Source organism: Littorina saxatilis, linkage group LG1 (assembly GCF_037325665.1).
Source record: "Littorina saxatilis isolate snail1 linkage group LG1, US_GU_Lsax_2.0, whole genome shotgun sequence".
Lineage (NCBI taxonomy): Eukaryota > Metazoa > Mollusca > Gastropoda > Littorinimorpha > Littorinidae > Littorina > Littorina saxatilis.
The window spans coordinates 74570723-74592601 of NC_090245.1; the positions used below are offsets into that span (position 1 = coordinate 74570723).

Consider the following 21879-nt stretch of genomic DNA (forward strand, 5'->3'; position numbering starts at 1 on the left):
TGCGTGACCCTGCTTCCGGGCTTTTCTTTTTTCAAACTTTCAAAACTTCGAATTGTACTGATCTTGTCTTGATGAAAAAAGAATTCTTTTATGATTAAAGAATGTTTGTGTAACAAGCTGTCAATTTATTATTTAGATTTTAAAAGTTAGGTCTAGCGCAAAAACGCACCACGGTCCAAAAACATTCTGATAATCATCGATCCACGGCTATCGCCAGTTTACATCGATAGAATGAGACCCGAAGGGAAGTAACTCATTTTTGACAATCTGCAAAATTAATTCTTTAAAAATTGCTCGCTCTTTACGTAGGGCACCTAGGATGTTCCCGTTTGGTGATCGTTCAAATGGAAGGGTGTTTGTACTGTGTGTAAAAGCCTGACAGTATCTGTGATGGTTTACGGGAGGCTTACTGTCCGGGCGTGATTTCCGGTATTGAATATATTCATAACAGCCGTCCAGCACCAAAACGAGGCGCCATTGTTGTAGAGGACCAAGTCCACGAAAATAAATTCTTTGAAAATTTCTCACGCTCGACAGAAAGCAGCCAGGATGTTCCCGTTCGGTGAGCGTTCAAATGGAAGTATGCTTGTACTGTATGTAGACGCTCGGGGAGCTCTGTGATGGTTTACGGGAGGCTTACTGTGCCTTTAAGATGGAGGCTTAGTATTTTACAAACAAATAATCTATTTCACAAAGCATTAAAGAGTCCTGATGCTGACAGGGCTCCAGATAGACGACCAGAAGGTCTCAGGATCCCTATTTTTAATACGTAGGAAGCTTAGAGGGTCCCAAGACAGATGATTTCATGATGACTTTTGGAAGCTCTCTGGGCAAAAACAGTTTGGTCATATTGGTTAGATCTACTCCATATGCATGTTTCTGATATGTTTGTACATCTTCTAGTAAATACAGACTCAGTATGCAGAGACGCACAGTCTGGGGAGCCCTGTACAGAGTTTTACACCTGGGTATGCCCATAACATTGCAATGCAATAAATCAGCAAATTTCAGGGAATACGCATACTATATATATAGCCAATTATACTTACTGTATCCCTCAATTGCTTTTTTTAGGGGCTGAAAATGGAGCTGTCTTCTGAGAACAATGGCGTCTTTGACCACAGCATACTCTACCAGAGTACCGTTTTCATCCTGAGTAAAGAAGAGGCCTCCTTGGTCTGATCCTGAGGAATGAGTATCCCAGAAAACTCTGCAAAAAAATGAGAAAATGCAGTGCTCATATAATCGAAAATTTTATAAGTAAATTTTGATTTGATTAATATACTTACCCGACTCACATTTAGCATTAACTTCAGATTAATAGCTTGGACACTGAACTACGCTTCACCCCTAAAGGGGAAGCAACCCCTTAAAAAAGAACGGCCTTGACCCAAACCAAGTTAACAAGAGTCAAGGTCATACCGCTCTCGCGACCTATCACGCGAGACCCACCCGGCGCCATGTTAGAACGTCACTCCTACTGAAATGATCTGTTCTTTTTTATGGAAACCCTAAGCGGGGTAGGCGGGAGGGTATTAACGATGTGAGTCGGGTAAGTATATTAATCAAATCAAAATTTACTTATAAAATTTTCGATTAAATTACATATCTTAACCCGACTCACATTTAGCAGATTGCTAATGTAGGTGGCGGGTACTTACTCTATGATCTTGGAAGAACCTGTCCTGCGGCTACCACAGCCGGTAAGGAGTTGGTCCCATCTTGCCGCGTACTTGCAATGTCACGCAAGTAAAAATTTATGAAGACGTCTTCAGACGCCCAATACGCAGAGTCAAGTACTTCAGACAGCCTTCCTGACTGTAGTACGGCCAAAGACGAGGCCCAGGCTCTCGCCTCATGAGTACGTGCAGACGACATGGGGAGAACGGACTGCCCCCCCCCCTTTTCCTTTCTGCCACCACTCATATGCTTGTTTTATGAGTGTGGCGATCCACCTAGCCAAAGTCACCCGTGACAGGTCCCTGTTCCGAGCAGTATTGAGTGAGATAAACAGAAGTCTCTGTTCCTTAGCTCTTAACGGAGCAGTCCTAGACAAATAGCTGCTAAGTGTTCGCACTGGACAATTTGTCATGTCAGGGTCACCTGGTGCTAGTATAGTGGACAAAGACGGAATCCTGATAACGGGAGCAGGATGGTGAGGCTTTTGATTTTTTGCTAAGAAATCGGGTCTAAAACGAAGTGAGATAGAACCATCACTCTCAACAGAGATGTCTTTTGGAAGGCCTGAGAGCGCGTGTACTTCGCTGCTCCGTCTAGCTGTAGCCAGTAAAGTGAGCAGAAGAGCTTTACGTGTAAGATTATGGAGACTTGCCAAATGTAAAGGTTCAAAATCCGAAGATCTCAAGAAGTTCAAAACTAAAAACAGATCCCAGGCTGGGACTGGAGTCTTTGTCTTAACAAAATCCAATGCAGCGCCTCTTAACACGCTTGCAATAACCCCACCCAGGGAAATAGTGCGACCTAATTGCTTTAAGGTGGACGAAATCGCTGATCTCCTGACCTTAAGAGATGATGGGGATTTGCCTTGGGAGGCCAACCAAGACAAATGATTAGCTACCTGCATTGACCGAGGGGATGTAGCTTCGACCCCATTATCTGCGCACCATGCTACCCATGCAGACCAGTGTGATGTGTAAACAGAACTAGTAGACTGTCTGTGAGCCTTTTGAACCAGATCCAAAGTCCCCTCGGAAGCACCTGAGCGACGCAAAGATTTTCTCACAGTCTCCACGCGTGAAGAACGCCCGTGCGTGGTTGTAGCAGATCTCCCCTCTCTAGGTTTAGCGGAATAGGAGGACCTACTGTGAGACGAAGCAGGTCCGGAAACCAATGTTGGCTTGTCCACATTGGAGCCACCAGAATGAGAGACGGGCGTTCCATCTCGGCCTTTCTGAGTACCCTGCCCAGCAGTTGAAACGGAGGGAAGGCGTAGGCCGTGAGATCCGACCAGTTGATCTCCAGAGCGTTTGTCTTCCAAGCTTCCGGATCGGGAAACGGGGAGACAAATACCGGTAGTCTCCGGGAAAACCTCGTAGCGAACAGATCGACTACAGGCTTTTCGACCTGAACCCACAATCTCTGAAGTGCATGGTGGGTGATCGTCCACTCCGTGTGCAACACACTGGACGAACGGCTGAGAGCATCGGCTAGAACGTTGAGCCGACCTGGCAAGAACTTCGCCGACAGAGTGATCCGATGTTGAGCACACCACCGCAGAATCTGACAAGTTCTGACTGAGAGTGTTTGCGACCGTGAACCGCCCTGCTTGTTCACATAAGCCGCTACCGTGGTGTTGTCGGTATGTAGCCGAACATGCTTTCCGACAACGGCAGGGAAGAAGCTCCGAAGCCCCAAAAAGGCTGCCTCCAACTCCAACACATTTATGTGAGACTGGGCTTGACTCTCGGGCCAAGTCCCCGAGGCCGTGAGCTGTGCAAGATGAGCACCCCAGCCTAACTGAGACGCATCTGTGAACATGTCGACCTCCGGAGGAGGAAGCACAATCGGAACTCCCAGAAACAAGTCTGCTTGCAACCACTGATTTGTGGTCTGTCGAATCCAGCTGTGTATCTGAACAGAGACATCCCAGCCCTGGTAAGCCGGATTCCACTCCGAGCTGAGTGCAGCCTGAAACGGCCTTTTGCAAACTCTCCCCAGCGGAATGAGAGTGGCCATAGATTCCATCTGTCCTAGGGCCGACGCCAAGACCCTGGCCTTGGCCTGCTTCTGTGACCTGAGAGACCTGAGAAGGTCTTGGAGCTTGCTGACTCTTCTCAGGGAGGGACGGACTGACCATGCCACCGTATCGAATGTCATCCCTAGGTACGTGAAGTTTTGAGACGGTATCAGCTCTGATTTGCTCTGGTTGATCTGAAAACCTAGATCGTTTGCCTGATCCAACACTGCCTGCGTGTGAAGACTGCAAGACTGCTGGCTCTGATTTAGTACTAGCCAATCGTCTAAATATGCACGCAGACGAATGCCTTTTTGCCTGACCAGGGAACAAAGTTGTCGTGTCACCATTGTGAAGACCCAAGGGGCCAGAGACAAGCCGAAGGGGAGAGCCCTGAACTGATAGATCTCTGTTGCCCATCGAAATCTGAGCCACTTTCGATCTGACGGATGCATGAGTATATGAAAATACGCATCCGTCAGATCGATTGATGTTGCCCAATCCCCTGGTCTGAGTGCCTCCCGAACGGAAAAGGGAGTCTCCATGGTAAACCGAATCTCCCGGAGGAATTTGTTCAATGGGGACAGGTCTAAGACTGGACGCCACCCTCCCGAACTCTTTGGGACTACGAATATCCTCCCGTAAAAACCCGGGGAGTTGTGGTCTGAAACAACTTCCACTGCTTCCTTTTGAAGAAGAGCAGCGATTTCCGACTGAATTGTGGCCTTTGCCTCTGGTTTTGCCGGAAACTTGAATGCAGGAGGTGTTCTGGTAAGAGGCGCTTTCTGCTCTTTCCAGAGCAGCCTGAACCCCGAACGTACTATCCCCACAATCCACTGACTGTTTACATGCTGTAACCAGTAGTGAAGGGCCCGGGAGGGGCCGCCCGCCACCAAAAGGGTGGGGGCTGTGGGGATGAGTAGCTCGGGGCCTCGTCATTGGGGGTTAGGTTTTCGACCCGACCCCCTAGCATTGCCGAAAGACGGCTTCTTCTTGGGGTAAGGAGCGCCCCTGCCTCTACCCCTAAAAGAGGACTGTGAATGCTGAGAGCCGCGTCCCCGATTAGCAGAAGAGAAAGACGCTTTAGGTGGACCCTGCTGTTTGGCCTGAGGCTTAGCGAGACCATGTTGGGCAAGCTTTGCGATCGCTAAGTCCCTAGCGTTTTGTGTTTGTTTGTCAAGCGCGTCAAGTGAAGGTTGACCGAGCAAAGACCCCTCTGTGAAAGGAGAGACCTTGAGCAAGTCCAAAGTAGACTTGTCTTGAATTCTAGAGCCAGACAAGAAAGCGTCTCTGCGCGTGAAAACCGCATGTGCGTACAACCGTGCCGCGACTGACATTTGTTCGGCTGAAACCTTAGCCAAAGAGGCCAGGAGTATGGGAACGTCTTTCACGCTAGCGTCGTTTCGAAATTCGAAAGGATCCAACGACACCGCGATCGACCGAGAAAGAGATCTAAGAAGTGTCTCTGAAAGAGACGCAAGTTCCAACGAGTATCTTCCCGTCTCCTCCAAACCAATCAATGCACCTTCGGAGTAAGTGCAAGGTTTGTCAAAACGATAGACATCCTCTCTGAGGTTCGCCAACTCCGGAGTGACCGGAAGCGGTGCACTCGGCAAAGCGTAAGTCTCAATAAGGCTGTGGTGACGACGGGAGAGAGTAAACTTGCGTGCATGAAACGAAGTGCTCGCCTTCCGTAACTGGCCTGAGGCAAGCCATGGCTGAGCAGCATCAGGCGCCTGACCGTGTGCAGTCAGTAAAGGCACAGTATCCACAGGCAAGCTATTCTCAGAACCCGAAGTTCTAGCCAGCACCTTGGAAAGTTCGTAAGCAACAGAAGGAGACTCGCTAAAACGATATCCCTGAACTTCCGTTAAGGCAGGGCGGAAATCACCCACCGCTGAGGGTGGTGGTGCCGCAAAGCTCGTCGTAGCTGTCACCCCTTCAGCGAAGTACTTGGCAGACACCTGAGCTGCAGTAACCATAGCTGGTTTAAGTTTGAGTGACAACTTGACATCGACTTCCTCCTCAGACAGTGAGTGAGAATCATCGAACTCCGAATCTGCTGTGGCTGGACCGTGAAAATCACTGTGACTAGCTGCGTCACTAAAACGATCCACCACAGGCGAGGCTGATTGCAAAACGGAAGAACCGTGCAAAGCCTGCCCGAAAGCAGCATCCTGCCCAGAGGGAGGAAGTTGAGACTTGTTTACATTCACCGGAGACATACCAGTCTGCCTGTGAGTAACACTGTCTCGTTGTCCGGTGTCGACCCCCCGTGAGTTCCGCTTGCTAAGAGCGATAGCCTCTGGGAAAGTCGAACTTTCACCCCCCGGCCGTGGCGGGGGGGCTACTAGTTCCGGCCCAACTTGTTGTCCGGTGTCGACCCCCCGAGTTCCGCTTGCTAAGAGCGATAGCCTCCGGGGAGTCGTACTTTCACCCCCCGGCCGTGGCGGGGGGGCTACTAGTTCCGGCCTAACATGAACACTTTCACCAGAGAACCTGGCTACCGGTGAACTTGACAAACCTGAAGAGCGTGAAACCGCCCCTTGAACGAAGTAATCACCCTGCTCTGCGTGCACGTCGGCCGACGTGATAGTGCATGAAGGCGGAACCTTAGCGTAAGCCAGCGAAGCCACTCCGCCCACCCCCGCTGGGAGCGAGTGCAACTCCTTACGAGTAGCATGCAAATCAGCTGCAAACTGCTGTTGTTGTGCAAACATGTTATTCATATTGACAGAAAACTTCTCAAAAAGGGAGGAAAAATCATCTTTCGCACGAGTCTTGTCTTTACCACTACGTCTCTTCTTGGCTGAAGGAGCCTTACTTTTAGCTTCTTTCAGTACAGGCATGACTGGGCTATCGGGGTCCGAAATATTAACGGACATGGTAGTTTGCGAAACTGGATCATGAACCGAGACGGTAGTACTTTTGCCTGTCTCTTTATGTGTGACCTTACTAGGCGAACACTCAGCAGCCATTTGCCTAGTCTGAGGCTTCTTTCTCTCTTTGTCAGCCATGCTGACGAAAACAAACAGTCTAAGAAACGTAAACACGAAACAGACTGCAAAACGGAGAAAGACACAAACAAACAGGAGCCGAACAAATTAGAAAGAGCTCACCCAATCTTGCTTAGGCAGGGACCTGTAGAACGGGGTGAAAAAACTGCTTGAAAAACAGTAGTAGGCTGAAAGCCTTTAGCGTAGCTGTGAAAACACGTCCGAGCTGATCGGAGGCTGAAGTAGGAGTGACGTTCTAACATGGCGCCGGGTGGGTCTCGCGTGATAGGTCGCGAGAGCGGTATGACCTTGACTCTTGTTAACTTGGTTTGGGTCAAGGCCGTTCTTTTTTAAGGGGTTGCTTCCCCTTTAGGGGTGAAGCGTAGTTCAGTGTCCAAGCTATTAATCTGAAGTTAATGCTAAATGTGAGTCGGGTTAAGATATGTAATTTAATAGCAATTAGTGCTGTCAACAAAAATCAACTTCAACTGATTGAGAATGTGTCGCTTTATATATATATATACCTGGCTGTACAAACAGCAGCTAGGAAATAATAAGTCAATGATATAATATATATACAGGGCCGTAGCACAGCTCCTAAAAGTGGTCCGGCCATAAAAAAAATAAAAAGGTACTTTTCCCGGGAAACGAAAAACGTGAACTAAGGTAGATAACTCAGATGTCTCTTCAGTGCAAAACGTGATGGCTCAGTGGATCAGTAATGCGTCTCAGTCGGTGTATACGCAGTTTGCCTTTTAGTTTTACTTTAGATTTAGATCTATAGTCTTCACTTGTGAATGTCAATTAGTGACAATTTCTCGCTTAACGCTGTCATTGTGCGATCTAAGTCACGACCCCTCCTTCCTCCTAACACAGCGCTGAAGCTTATGAAGACGATTTTTTTTTTTTTTTTTTAACAAAAAACTGGACCGGCCATGGCCGGAGTGGCCGGTAGGGCTGCTACGGCCCTGATATACAGTAGAACCCCCTATTTACGACTTTGGAAAAACCTTGAAAATTAGGTCGTAAAAAGGGGGGGTCTTAAAATGGGGGTTTGAGTTTTTGGCCCGGGCGGTCATGAATTTGTTTGCAATGTTCGTATTGTTATGTACTGTCATGTTTACACACAAACACACAGTTTCAGTTTACTGTCATATCAATACACACACACACACCCAAACACATTACAGCAGAACAAGTTTAACTCAAATTTCAAAGAAAATTTACTCATGGCGTAATGCTCGCTGAGTGAAGCACATTTGACATTGTGGCGCAACCAGTAAAATCCGAATGTCCTAACTCGATAGAAAGCATAACGACTTTTCTCCCGAATTATCTTTCCGCTCACATGAATTTTTCTTCGCCTTGCATCGCTAAACTTGTCCCATACACGATTGTTGAGGTTTTCGTACAGGCACCTCTCTTTGCGTACTTTCGCTTCACTATCCTTCTCGCCATCTCGATAACACCGAGTCCTTATCATTGACGATACACAGGATTTGCGTCTTCCCGACTCCTAAGGAAGTCGCCACGGATTGCCATTTCGCTCGATTAGCGATTACTTTATTAGCTCTCTACTCAAGAGTCGGCGCTTTTCTCTTTCTTTCGCGAATCTTCGTTTGTCAACATGTCGTCGTGACAAGATAGCGTACAGAGGAAAACCGGATGTATTAGAATCTCGCGCGCGCGAGATTTCGTTGTTGTTTTTTCTCGCGGTAGTTGCACGAGAGCCGCCATGTTGTGTTTTCGTCTGCTCGACTGAAAATGCGCGAAAGTCGTAATTCATCCCCAAAAGCTCGGTCGTAAGTCGCGTTTTGGGGTGAGTCGTTCACTGGGGGTTCATTATATAGTAGAACGCATCCGTGGTAGAAAAATCAGTCGTAAAAAGGGGGTGGTCGTAAACAGGGGGGTCGTTAAGGGGGAGTACTACTGTATATAATATTATATAGCATCATCAATTACATAATACAACAGAGAATCAGGCAAGCATTTTGACATCTACTGATCTAGTGAATAAAAAATATCAAGTAAAACTGAATAAAAACTAAGTTATGTGAACCTCTATCAACAGTTCAAAGATTAAACCATTTTCTATTAAAAAGGACATGAATCCTTCTGTTCATTTTGTATAAATGTAAGTGAATAGCCACTTTCTCATGAGTTTGTCATGGGTACAAGGCATAACAAATTATTTAATATACATCATTGAGAACATGGACATATTTCAACTGTTCTCCGTGGGGCACATCCCCCCCCCCCAAGCAAACACCCAAGACCTCCAAAGAATAGATTGGAATATATATGGCGAACAACAGTACAAGTACCATTTCTGTTCGCAAGAAAATGTCTAGATACACAAGAGTCTTCATTGCATTGCATTCTTCTACATTACTGAGAAGTTGAAATCAATTCAAGAATATATTTGCTACAGCCAAGTCTGACTCTGTCCGTTTAGAGTCACTTCAAGCTCCACTCATTGAGCCATTCACCGATTCAGAACGAACCTGCCAAATTTTCCAGCTCCCGAAACACTGAAAGCATTTCCTTGTTTCAGATGCAAAATTGACGCTGAATTGTCTTTCTTCTGTATGCAGAATAAGCCAGACAGAGATGAGTTTACAGATGAGACACCATTAAGGTCTACTTCCTCTCCAAATGTTAGAAGTTGACACTTTACACATTGCATACACTGCTGGAGGGTTAGGGGAGTTTGTTTAGCCGCCATGTTGTTTATCACATGATTAAAGTTACCTCCCTTAGACAATGTCTCATTACTGTAAATGCCCTGAAAAAAAGGAAGTACATGTAACTAGTAGTGGTTTTAGTCCTATTGCCAGTGGTAGAGATGGTGGGGAAGAGAACTAGTGATTTGGAATGTACAATGTACATTTTCTGTGATCTAACTGGAACTGTCTTTTCATGAAGTTACACGTCTTCCCGTCTGGTCGAATTCCCCTCTCTTCTTCTTCTTCTTCTTAGTGGTAGGTAGCCAACATCAGCATGGTGATGAATCTGCTACGCTTGGGTGATGGTGGTTCCGGTCTATTGCTTGGTCAGGGGTGGAGTTTAATTATGAGGAAGTTCAGGGGGGGGGGGGGAGATTGGGGGTAGGGGGGGGAGGGGTGGTGGGTCACTGGAGAGTTGCCAGCCTGGCCTGAAAGGATGCCAGGGATATGGTGCTGTAGCAGTTTCTACAGGCAGGCGGTTCCACTCTGAGATGGTGCGCGGGAAGAATGTCTCTCTCCAGTCTCTCTCTCAGTCTCGCGTTGTTTTTCCCCCGGCATTCAGTGTTCGTTGTTTTGTTTCCTTGTCTGGTTTTTAAACGCAGCAAAAATGTTGCCGATTCCGGGGCCCGACCCTGGCGGCCGCGGCCGATCAAATCAGCACTGTACGCCGTTAGCTACGGAGTTTTTATTAATGTTTTAATTTTTTAATTTTTATTTATTTAGTGGTTTCTTTCTGTTTAGTCACCGCGTACGGAACTACCACCACGTCTCATGTATTACCTCAAGTTTTTACATTTAGTCAAGTTATGACTAAATGTTTTAACATCGAGGGGGGAATCGAGACGAGGGTCGTGGTGTATGTGCGTGTGTCTGTGTGTGTGTGTGTGTGTGTGTGTAGAGCGATTCAGACTAAACTACTGGACCGATCTTTATGAAATTTGACATGAGAGTTCCTGGGTATGAAATCCCCGAACGTTTTTTTCATTTTTTTGATAAATGTCTTTGATGACGTCATATCCGGCTTTTCGTGAAAGTTGAGGCGGCACTGTCACGCCCTCATTTTTCAACCAAATTGGTTGAAATTTTGGTCAAGTAATCTTCGACGAAGCCCGGACTTCGGTATTGCATTTCAGCTTGGTGGCTTAAAAATTAATTAATGACTTTGGTCATTAAAAATCTGAAAATTGTAAAAAAAAATAAAAATGTATAAAACGATCCAAATTTACGTTCATCTTATTCTCCATCATTTTCTGATTCCAAAAACATATAAATATGTTATATTTGGAATAAAAACAAGCTCTGAAAATTAAATATATAAAAATTATTATCAAAATTAAATTGTCGAAATCAATTTAAAAACACTTTCATCTTATTCCTTGTCGGTTCCTGATTCCAAAAACATATAGATATGATATGTTTGGATTAAAAACACGCTCAGAAAGTTAAAACAAAGAGAGGTACAGAAAAGCGTGCTATCCTTCTTAGCGCAACTACTACCCCGCTCTTCTTGTCAATTTCACTGCCTTTGCCGCGAGCGGTGGACTGACGATGCTACGAGTATACGGTCTTGCTGAAAAATGGCATTGCGTTCAGTTTCATTTTGTGAGTTCGACAGCTACTTGACTAAATGTTGTATGTTCGCCTTATTGGCCAAAACTGACTATGATCTGCGCAAAACTGAACCGACGGTTTTCATTCAGTCTAGGTCGGTGGCTAGAAACTATGGTACATCGTTTTGAGCTAAACAGAATTCACCCTCGAGTATAATCTTGTGATACATTGTGTTGTAATTGTTTTTACCTTGGTTTAAACATTTTTATTATGATTCAAACACACGTCCGTCTCTCGACTCCATTATTTGCCAACGAGTATGTTTGATGGAAGCCTTGTACTTGAAACTGAATCGACACCACTCCGGCCTAGACAACCGGCCACGCTGGTAACTCAAGTCGACCGTGAGTCAGCGTTGAACGCACGGTGCGCGTGCGTCGTGCCAGTGCGTGCGTGCGTACATGTGCATGTGCGTGTGCGCGCGTGCGTGCGTGCCGGCGTGTGTGTCAGTGAGTGTGTGTGTGTGTGTGTGCCGGTGTGTGTGTGTGTGTGTGCAGTGTGTGTGTGTGTGTGTGTGTGAGTGTGTGTGTGTGTGTGTCTGTCTGTCTGTCTGTGTGTCTATCTGTCTGTATGTGCGATATATCGAGATATTGGTAATCATCACTTTTGGTGCATACATGCCATCATACTATTCGTCCCTTTTAAAAAATTAAAAAAAGAACGGGGTTTACCCACAGACATAGAAAGAGTTCTATGTTTGTGGGGGTCAGCCTGTTCCGCCTTGACTCGATCATCGTATACTTTCTTTTTTGACAAGTGCAGTTGTATCTTCCTGTTTGTTTTAATATTTGCTGCTGCTCTGCGTTCTTCTGTGTTTGTGTCTATGATAAAGAAATATCTTTTAAGCAAGATACCGTGTTTTCAAGTTGGCATGTCATTCTTCATTCAACTGCAAGTGCGCGCAATGAGAGTTTATGATACATGTGAATAGTTTTGATTGTGTCTGAACATGGCTGACCGACTCGTCTTACTTGCCTGGTTCAGATGTCAGGCATTTACCAACGTTATTATATATACCCCGTGGGAGAACTTGATGCCGATGAACGGCTGAAAGATAAACCTTTTATAGTCATGACATGTGCAACTGACGTTTTAGTTATCCTGAAAACTTGTCGTTTACTCAAACATCACGGTTCAGCTGAGAAGTGGCGAAGGTGAGTTGATCTTCTGGTTTCATGTTCGAAGTGAATCTGCATTGACTGTAAAGGTTGGTGCTCGTTTTACTGATTCGGTCCGTCAGTGTTTCAATCAATGTGTTGCTTGGTCAGTGCTCATGCATTGGGGATCGAGATAGACTGAAAGAGAGAGAGGGAACGGGAGTGTTTGCGTGTGTGTGTGTGTGTGTGTGTGTGTGTGTGTGTGTGTGTTAATGTGTATTTTAGTGTGGTTTAGTGTGTGTGTGTGTGTGTGTTCAGTGTGTGTGTGTGTGTGTGTGAGTGCCGGTGTGTGTGTGTGTGTGTGTGTTTGTGTGTGTGTGTGTGTATGTGTATGTGTGTGTGATTTTGAGATCTATGTGAGTTATTCTATTGACAAAATGTCGTAGTAATGACAATTTCTTTTCTTTTTTTCTTTCCATCTTTCTTTCTTTTCTTTTTTTTAATGAAAGGTGCAAGTAGAGAGCAAAGTGAAGTACCCCCTCACACCGCTTATATGAAACAAAATGGAACCTTCACCCAAACGAACCGGTCTAATCGTTCTTCTTCTGTTTTCCTTTGTCTCTCAAGGGGTGAGTATTTGTTGTAAGTCACAATCTGTGAACAGTAATTACAGAAGTGTGAGTTAGAATATGTAATTGTAGAAATATTTTATAACATTCAACATTAGCCTACATGTACAGCTTTCTGATCCCGATTTTGATTTTTTGGCAGTATTCATCATCAGTCTTTCGAGCTTTATTGTTGCTGGAGATGATGATGATGATGATGATGATGATGATGATGATGATGATGATGATGATGATGATGATGATGATGATGATGATGATGATTTTGTTCTCTGAAATGTCACTTTAAAAACAAAAATACAGTCCCAAAGCGCTTCAGTACACTGGAGCTTTTGAATCATGCGATATCTTGTTGGTGCACTTTCGTCCACCAATGCATGTCTGTCTGCATATCTGGCTGTTCTATTCATATCTATTCAATTGGCAGTCTTGAGGTTTTTTAATGTATTTATTTATTTATTCATTTATTTATTTATTTGTTGTTGTCTTTGGTCAGCTTGATGCGGTCGTGGAAAACACAGATACGATTAAGTTATCTAAACCGAAGTCTGATCCTGAGTGCTTCATATTGAAGTGCCCGAAACCTGGAAGCGAGCAATGGAGAGTACTGAATGAACGCTGCTGCACCGAGGGTCGTTATCACTGTCAGGAAAACGACGTTGGTGGGATGGTCGTTTGCGGGGTCCACTTTACCTGTATGAAGCCAGTCCGTTGTGCAGCAGGTAAGCAAGAACTTGCTAGGTGAGTGATCTCCCGCGGAATGTTATTGGGCACACAGTTGCTCTAGAACTTTGCTTTAAAATGGCGTCATTTTAATATTGTTTAAAGTAGAGAAAGACAAATGTTTCATGCTTTTTAGTACAGTGTAACCTGTGACGAAACGACACCATCTGTACCATCCGAAAGTGTCCTCACATTTCAGGTATCCTCACGACAGGTATATTTTGGTAAAAGTTAATTGGCAAGTGACAATAAACGGGGCCTCACATCGCAGGTACCACTGTGCTTGCAGTTGGTTTTTGCCGTAAAACTAATTCTTCTTTTGCTGATTGGAATCTAATTTTGAAAATTGAAGGTGGATGTCCACAATGCTTTTGTTTTGTGTCGATGTTGCTTTTTTGTGCAAAAAAAACCGGTATACGTACTATGTGGGTTTTTTTCCTTGCATGACTTCTCCTTATCATTATTCTGCGTTCATAGTCTGAAAGTCTCGTACACTCACGTTATGCACGAGTGGGTTTTTACGTGTAGTGGTCGTTCTTTCGCCGCAGTTCCAGTAGTCAGTCATGCTCCGTTCTCGGGGGATGAACGTTGGGTATTTACGTATTTCTATAACCCACTGAACTCTGACATGAATTACGGGGTCATTTCCGTGCTTCCTTGGCCTTGTGATTGCGTGTACACACAAAGGGGGATCAGACTATAGCAGGTATATTATGCACATTAGTTGACCTCGACGATCGAATAAATCTCCACCCTCAACAAACCAAAAGAAGACGGGATTCGAACCCAAAAGGCAGATGTCTTAACCCGCTTGAACCTGTCGCTCTCCTGGTGACAGTATCGACAAGCTGCTATGACAGCTGAAGTAGTTTTAAGCTGTGGTATTTATTTTTTTATGTTTTTTATTTGTACTTCTTGTCAACAGTTATTTAGGCTCTGTGTGTGTGTGTGTGTGTTTGTGTGTGTGCGTGCGTTTGTGTGTGTGTGTGTGTGTGTGTGTGTGTGTGTATCTGTGTGTGTGTGTGCTGAGTGTGTGTGTGTGTGTGTGTGTGGGCCGTGTGTGTGTGTGTGTGTGTGTGTATGTGTGTGTGTATGTGTGTCCTTGATCACGTGCCCCACATATGTCTGGGGAAAAATAGGTCAACTTGCTCTTTTCTGCGGTCTTGAAGAGTTTAAAACGTTATGCTTTCAGGGAAATTTTTCCACCTGACAAACGCCAACTTAAATATCAGGGCTCTCCACACCGTCTGCAGAGTTTGTCCTCCGGGAGAATTTCAGCCCAAAGCAACCTTATCCCATCACTTGACTCGATCAGGATGCAAGATTCGAACGAGATGTTTCACTCTCAATGCAATCCTCGTAAAAACAGGGACGAGCACCACAGATGATGTGTGCCAATGCAATTATCTACATGGCTACCGACCGGTTTCTCTTGCCGACAACAAATGCTTGACATTTGAATCACTGTCTGGATGCAGGTGTACCCACGAACCATGTCCAAAGGGCAAATTCATGTCACCAAAAGGTAAGCGGCTACGTATTTCGTAATGTTGGACAACTCAAAAGTGAGCGATCGTAAATGAAAAGAAAATGTTAGCCCACTCTGGTGTGAATTAATCATGTCCATGTCCCGTGTCGTTGTCAATTGTCACCAACAAGGAATATAGATATGGAACGAGCTTTTCTCAATAAGTGTCTCAGCTGCAGCGCATATAAAGGCAGATCATGTTTGTGAGGTTTGGAGTTGTTCTCAGCTCTTGCCCTGGTCGCTCTTGCTTGTTTTTGCCGTGTCACTGGTGTTGATTTCTTACAATGTAAGATTTGCAATTATGTTTGCGTTGCTGACCTAAAGAAAGGTGTTTTGAAATAAACTCAGTTTCCTCTGTTTGGGGAGACACACATTATGTCGTCACCAAAAAAAAGCACGAGGAAAACTTTTGGTATAAGCTAAGGATTTTCCAGTGAACTTTTCTTTCCGACCAATTTTCAAAATAAAATCCTCCAAAACGTGTCTGTCTTGTTGGTATAACACATAAGCATAATTCGGCTCATCGCCAAGAAATAGAAACCAAGATAGTAGAAATAAGAATTTGAAACCTACATCCAGTCGTAAGGGCACAAATATAATAAATTGATACTCCTATATATGCTGTCAAATAACAATGGTGACGTTCATTTCACATCATTCTTCTTCAGGAGGAAACATAGGCTTATCATAATCTACAATTGTATTCCATGTATGTACACTCTAAACAGACGTGAACATTGACATTTTAAATTAATTTCTGTAATAAGTTTTGAACATAGTTGTACATAGTTCTACTAGCAAAAGTAGCACACATAATGTCCACTGTACTGGTGTTCACTTGTAAACACTCTGTGTTAATTTGTGTGCCTCTTTTGCTAGTAGCACTATGTACTATTTCACAAAGTGTTCACAACTTGTAACAGAAATGTGTTCCAAATGTGTTCACTTCTATTAAGAGTGTAATATTGCAATCCCTGTTACAATTTGTCACAGAAATGTGTTCAAACTGTGTTCACTTCTATTAAGAGTGTAATATTGCAATCTCTCGTACGTACTAAGGCTATACTTAAGCTATCATGTGTACATCAATGACAGTGTATTTGTTATAAATTATTTCATTTTGTGTCTGTTTTAGATTACAGGTGTTTGAATCCCACGGAATTTACGTAAGTATACATTGTGTGTGTGTGTGTGTGTGTGTGTGTGTGTGTGTGTGTGTGTGTGTGTGTGTGTGTGTGTGTGTGTGTGTGTGTGTGTGTGTGTCCTGTAACCATCATTGTCTAATTTGTATTTAGGGCGGACTCGATGGCTCAGCAAAGTATATTTCGTGAAACACTCAAGGGACAACTGGAGCAAAATAAAGGTAGATATATATGTGTAAATGTGTGTGTGTGTGTGTGTGTGTGTGTGTGTGTGTGTGTGTGTGTGTGGAGTGTGTGTGTGCCTTCGCGTATATTCATTCGCGCGCATGTATTGCACTTTTAGGTCCACAAGTGACAACCTAAAAATGTTCAACAAAATGTTGCTCCTTATTTTGTTGCAGAGTTTTGGTCTGAAGAGGTCGCTGTTCACAACTTTATGGCAACAATGCCGGTATATATATGCCCTGAGCATTGTGATAATGATAACATACAAGCCGGACCACCGCCATCGCTTTGGGTGTCTTTGACGGATTTTGATTTGAATGGAGTCATGAAAGCACTTGCCATGCCGAGTTCAAAACCGTGGCCAATACTGCTGTTGTGCTTGTTCGCACCAGGTTTGTGCATAATGCATAATACACACACAAATACGCGGAGATATAAAGATACACGCATACACACATGCATGCACGCGACCGCGTTTATGCTTGCAAGCGGTGGCACAACCACACACACACACACACACACACACACACACACACACACACACACACACACACGTACGCACACACGAACGAACACACACACATTTGTCCAGGATGACACACACAGACACACACACACACACACACACACACACACACACACACACACACATACACACATACAAACACACACACGCGTACTCTTAAATTGAAATTGAACTTATATCTATAGTTATTACGTTTAAATTAATCTTATTTCATTGAGTCAAGTTTTGACTAAATTTATTCTAGTAGACAGGGAATCGAAACGAGGGAGGTGGTACGTATGTTTGTGCGATTCATAGAAAACTACCAGACAGATCATCATGAAACTTAACATGGGAATTCTTCCAGATGATATCCCCACACCGGGGTTTTTTCTAATTTGTTTGCGATAAATGTCTGATATCAAGTTTTTTACAACAGTTGAGGCGGCACTGTGACGACCTCATTTTCTTAGAAATCAAATTGATTAAAATTTTGGTCAAGCAATCTTTGACTCGGTCCAGACAATGGGATTGCAGTTCAGCAAGGGAGCTTAGCGGTTTATTAATCAATTTGTTGATTTAAATTCTAAATAGATTCAAAATAAATATTCAAATCTTGATAACAGATTCAAAAAGGATTGCATTGTATTTATTGTCATTACCCGAATCCACAAATCTGCCAGTTATGTTAGATATGTTATGTTTCCTCACAAACTGTGTTCAGAATCAAAGAAAATCAATTATGCAAATGATGTCCTGCTATGTTAGCATGCTTTGCCAAGACCGGATCGGCCTGTCTCTGTTTACAGGTTTCGGCTAGCTAGACCTATTTAGTCTGGATAATAGTTGATCCCGGATTTTCAGTGTCCATTAGTTTGAGGCTGTCAGGTTGACTAAATGTTTGGTTATCACTCGACAAGACTTGTATTTATTTTTACTTTCAGTGTTCTGTTGTGCGCTGTTCGCGAAAAAGTTGCTGACAACCATCAAAGGAGGTATTCAATCCAATGACTGATATTTTGCCTTTCTGCTACATTATCAAATGAGTCCCTTACCTATTATCTCCAGTTATTTATTCAAGAACTAGAACACAGAGCGTAGAGTGCTGAAGTGATCTGAAAAATGTGCAGGGTTTCTTTCTTTCTTTCTTTCTATCTAAAACTACAGTGATCATAATTTTGGGCTGCATAATTCATTTATAGTTTTCGATTTCAGTTATTCCCCAACAAAATTCTGTCTCTTTCTTTTTTTGTTTCTCGATATTTGTCTTATTTTGATCCACACAATCGCTTTAAAAATGTCAAATAACGGTACCAGCTACCATGTCAGTAGGATCGTATCACCATGTTAAACTAATCCTTTACAGGTACAGTCATCAAGAGACGAGAAACAATGGTCCACTTCAAACTGCAGTCCAAAAAATCCGTTGTGGCTATTTATAAGGAGCTGGAAAATATTCTGCCAATGCTGGCTCGCCCTTATGGTCATCTGAATATGGCAGCCAACTATGATACAAGGTACATTTGAACATTATGTCATTGAAAGTAGTGAGTTTGGGGAGGTGATTCGAGTTAGTGTGCATCTTTCTGTCCAACTGCCCGTGCAATCGTCTTTCTGTCTGCACGCTGTTTGTCGGTTCGTATGTCTGCATACGTTTCCATCCGTCCATACTTGTGTGTGTGTAAAAGCTAGACATGCTTTTGTGTGTGTGTGTGTGTGTGTGTGCGTGTGTGTGTGTGTGTGTGTGTGTGTGTGTGTGTGTGTGTGTGTGTGTGCCGTGGGTGTGTGTGCCGTGTGTTTGTGTGGGTGGTGTGTGTGTGTGTGTGTGTGTGTGTGTGTGTGTGTGTGTGTGTTTGTTCCAATCTGTGTTTCTGTGTGTGTGGTCATCGTCTTTCTTTGAATTCAATCCCCAGCCTATACTTGAAAAGAAATTGTTTACAAATTCCTATGCCTCAGCGCAAACACCAAGGCTTGTAAAGGTTTACCACTGCTCAAATGGTGTTCTATCTGACAAAATACTACCCAATATGCACATCATGAATCGGCCCCTTTTCGACGGTTAATGGACGTGGTACATTTAACTCAAGCGCACTTCTTCTTCTTCTTCTGCGTTCGTGGGCTGAAACTCCCACGTGCACTCGTGTTTTTTGCACGAGTGGAATTTTACGTGTATGACCGTTTTTTACCCCGCCATTTAGGCAGCCATACGCCGTTTTCGGAGGAAGCATGCTGGGTATTTTCGTGTTTCTATAACCCACCGAACTCTGACTGCATGGATTACAGGATCTTTTTCGTGCGCACTTGGCCCAGTCTTGTGCTTGCGTGTACACACGGGGGTGTTCGGACACCGAAGAGAGTCTGCACACAAAGTTGACTCTGGGAAATAAATCTCTCGCCGAACTCAAGCGCACTGATTTGTGACAATCAATTTTGGATGTCCAGAGCTGAGGTGAAAGAATCAAACTGGATGGGAACATACCGCGGGCTCTGATTGGCTGAAATCCCAACAACACTTAATTAATCCCGCGGCTACGTACCACCTATGTGGATGGCACCCAGTTTTACTTCGTACATCATAGCCCAGTATCTTAAAGTAAAGGACGTGAAACATGCTGCTGGCAGGAAGATACATCAAGTCAGTGCGCATGTGCAACATACATTTCCATAGCCATGTTCTTTTAGCCGAAGAAACTGAGTTGATTAATGCTGCATGCATGAGTCGCAATTTGTCATGTTCGCATTTTCATTTTCAGGGTCATTAGCGTGTTGGTCGACCCCAGCAAGTGCAAGCACTCCTTTCAGATCCTGGATTTCATCAGAGACTTGTTGAGCCCAGAATCGATCAAGAAGCAACTTACAGCCAACGGGACGCGCCAGAACCAGGCGGTCGAAGTCACTGTCTCCAATCCGAAATGTACGCAAGACACATGTTTCCAATCGCTGTCAAGGCTATACATTATTCTGGCTTGTGACTAAGATCAAGCTAACAGCACCGTAACACCTGGTAACAGGAAAACAGCTTTACTGAATCGAGTTTGAGACTGAAAGCTACCTTCCTTACCGTGTAACCGATCATGTTAACCACCACATAATTATATGATATAAGACGATCATTCTATTTGCACATGTGCCAAAATCAGCACCCTTACTGTTTCATGTACTGAGTTGGAGTTCCTTTTAGCTGAAGTGATTTTGTCACGGGAGGTAGGTGTGACATTAGTTCCACAAAGTATTCCTACTGTCTATAAAGAAAGCAGCCAGGCTGTAGAGTTTTGGTATGACTCCAAGCTGAAGGATGCAGTTATTCAATGGAAAACGACGGGGGCAATGGCCTAGTGGATAAGATACCGGCCCCGTAAGCGGAAGGTCGAGTGTTCAAGCCCGGTTGCGCCTGGTGGGTCTGGGGTGGAGATTTTTCTGATCTCCCAGGTCAACTTAACCGGGATCTGCGGTGATTTCCCCGATGGTCACACGAGACGGATTATGTTTTAAGTCTATCTAGCATTTGTGAGTTACTGGTTCCCGAAGACACGTGTGGTCATACTCCATTCACAAAAATTAGCATTGGCTTTGGAAAGACCTTAAACACCGGAGTGTGTTGAATCAAACAAAATCCCCAAATAAAACGCATTTTCCACGGAAATAACACCTACATGAGAATGAACAGTAAGGTCTTTCACAAATTCTTAAAACGTTGTCATCGGGCTTCTCGTGATCATTTGCATGATCGTAATGTCAACGGCACCGCTGAATAACAAAAAAACACTCCAAAACGATATTGACAAGTACAGCAGAAACTCAGCTTCGCTATCAAACGTCGGTCCAATATCGTTATTTCATTAAAGTGACACTTCTTTACACGTTCTATTGTGACATTTGAAGCAGTATGTTTAGTACACAAAGAGAAATTATACTAATCTTAATTCTCAGCTTTAGGGCCGGTTACAGATAAATTTGCAACAATTTATTGTGTACGTTTTATTCATTACAACTGTCTCTTGCACTGGAAATACGCTTGCTTATTATTTAACCGGTCGTGAGCCAGACAGTTTGCGTGTGTGTTTTGGGATTATTTAGCGGAGAGAAAATGATTTTATTTGAACAATTTATTGTATTTCATCCATCACACAGGTCCGAGAAAACATGCCTCGAACAATGTGCAGTTGGCGGCACCAAAACTTGGCCACTTGGAGAACAATTCTGGCGAACTCATTCTCAGATTCGACAGCTCTGTTGGAAATGAAAGAGTTCTTTCCGAACTGAATGCACGCAAAGATGAAATCAAGAAGGTTCTGAAGGGCTTTGAGCTGGACTTAACCAGCATCAAAAAGGGATCTGTGGTGATCAAGTTTCACCTGCAGCATGGTTCAAAGACATTTGACACTTTAACCTTGGATGGAGAGATTGACAAACTTGCGGACCAGCTTTTGTCCAATGAATCTTTCGGCAGGTTTCGACGTGAGACACCTACGCTGAGCATCCAGTTTATCGTCAAAGGAAATCTTCAGCATGCGACAGGTAATGCCCAGTGTCTAAACTTGTGTGGTACTCTTTTACGTATGTTTTTATATTTATTGCTGACAACGTTACAGCTGTGTCCGCTTTATGAACAAAATATAGACAGCATCCCCGCTGGTTCCCAAAGAACAAAAGGGGGAAAAAAAGCAATTGACGGATGACAGTTTAATTTACATAAGTGACTTGTCTCTCATAATTATTAGGCAATGGCTATTTTGCCGGTACCGGCAACGTAGCCTGTAGGCTATGTTGCCGGTACCGGCAAAATAACGATATGTTACGGTAGAGGCTATTTTGCCGGTTGGACGCTGATGAAGCTAGTAAAGTGAAACGTCTAGTCGGATTCTCCATCTCACAAAGGCAATTATACACAAGTAATCTTCAATATTTGTATTTCTGATGTGCAAACTTCAAATGCAATTACAACCTTGTCTTATACACGAATAAAAGCCATATTTCTCTCTCTCTCTCTCTCTCTCTCTCTCTCT

General features: G+C 44.0%; 2 protein-coding genes and 1 long non-coding RNA gene across 6 annotated transcripts in view; 2 read left to right on the top strand and 1 right to left on the bottom strand.

Moving 5' to 3' along the window:
• LOC138978852 (spatacsin-like) overlaps positions 1-9414 on the bottom strand; it is a 67883-nt gene extending 58469 nt beyond the window's left edge. For all 4 annotated transcript variants that reach the window (XR_011459830.1, XM_070351662.1, XM_070351671.1 and 1 more), the window contains exons 1-2: positions 9195-9414; positions 1050-1210 (exon numbers count right to left, since the gene is read on the bottom strand). Coding sequence is in view for 3 of the 4 variants with exons in the window: in XM_070351662.1 (XP_070207763.1) it covers positions 1050-1210; positions 9195-9376 (343 nt within the window). In the remaining variant the exon portion in view is untranslated. The remainder of the gene's footprint in view (positions 1-1049; positions 1211-9194) is intronic.
• Positions 9415-11735: 2321 nt separating this feature from the next.
• On the top strand, positions 11736-16364 carry LOC138979013 (uncharacterized). The gene is made up of 6 exons (XR_011459892.1): positions 11736-12181; positions 12634-12753; positions 13247-13472; positions 14666-14998; positions 16137-16167; positions 16297-16364. It is a non-coding gene; the product is annotated as an uncharacterized lncRNA (long non-coding RNA).
• Positions 16365-16528: 164 nt separating this feature from the next.
• The window catches only part of LOC138978959 (uncharacterized), an 11213-nt gene continuing 5862 nt past the window's right edge, over positions 16529-21879 (top strand). Inside the window, exons 1-5 of the mRNA XM_070351777.1 lie at positions 16529-16760; positions 17818-17868; positions 18240-18390; positions 19627-19787; positions 21005-21391. Coding sequence (XP_070207878.1) covers positions 16580-16760; positions 17818-17868; positions 18240-18390; positions 19627-19787; positions 21005-21391 — 931 coding nt within the window. The 5' untranslated portion in view covers positions 16529-16579. The remainder of the gene's footprint in view (positions 16761-17817; positions 17869-18239; positions 18391-19626; positions 19788-21004; positions 21392-21879) is intronic.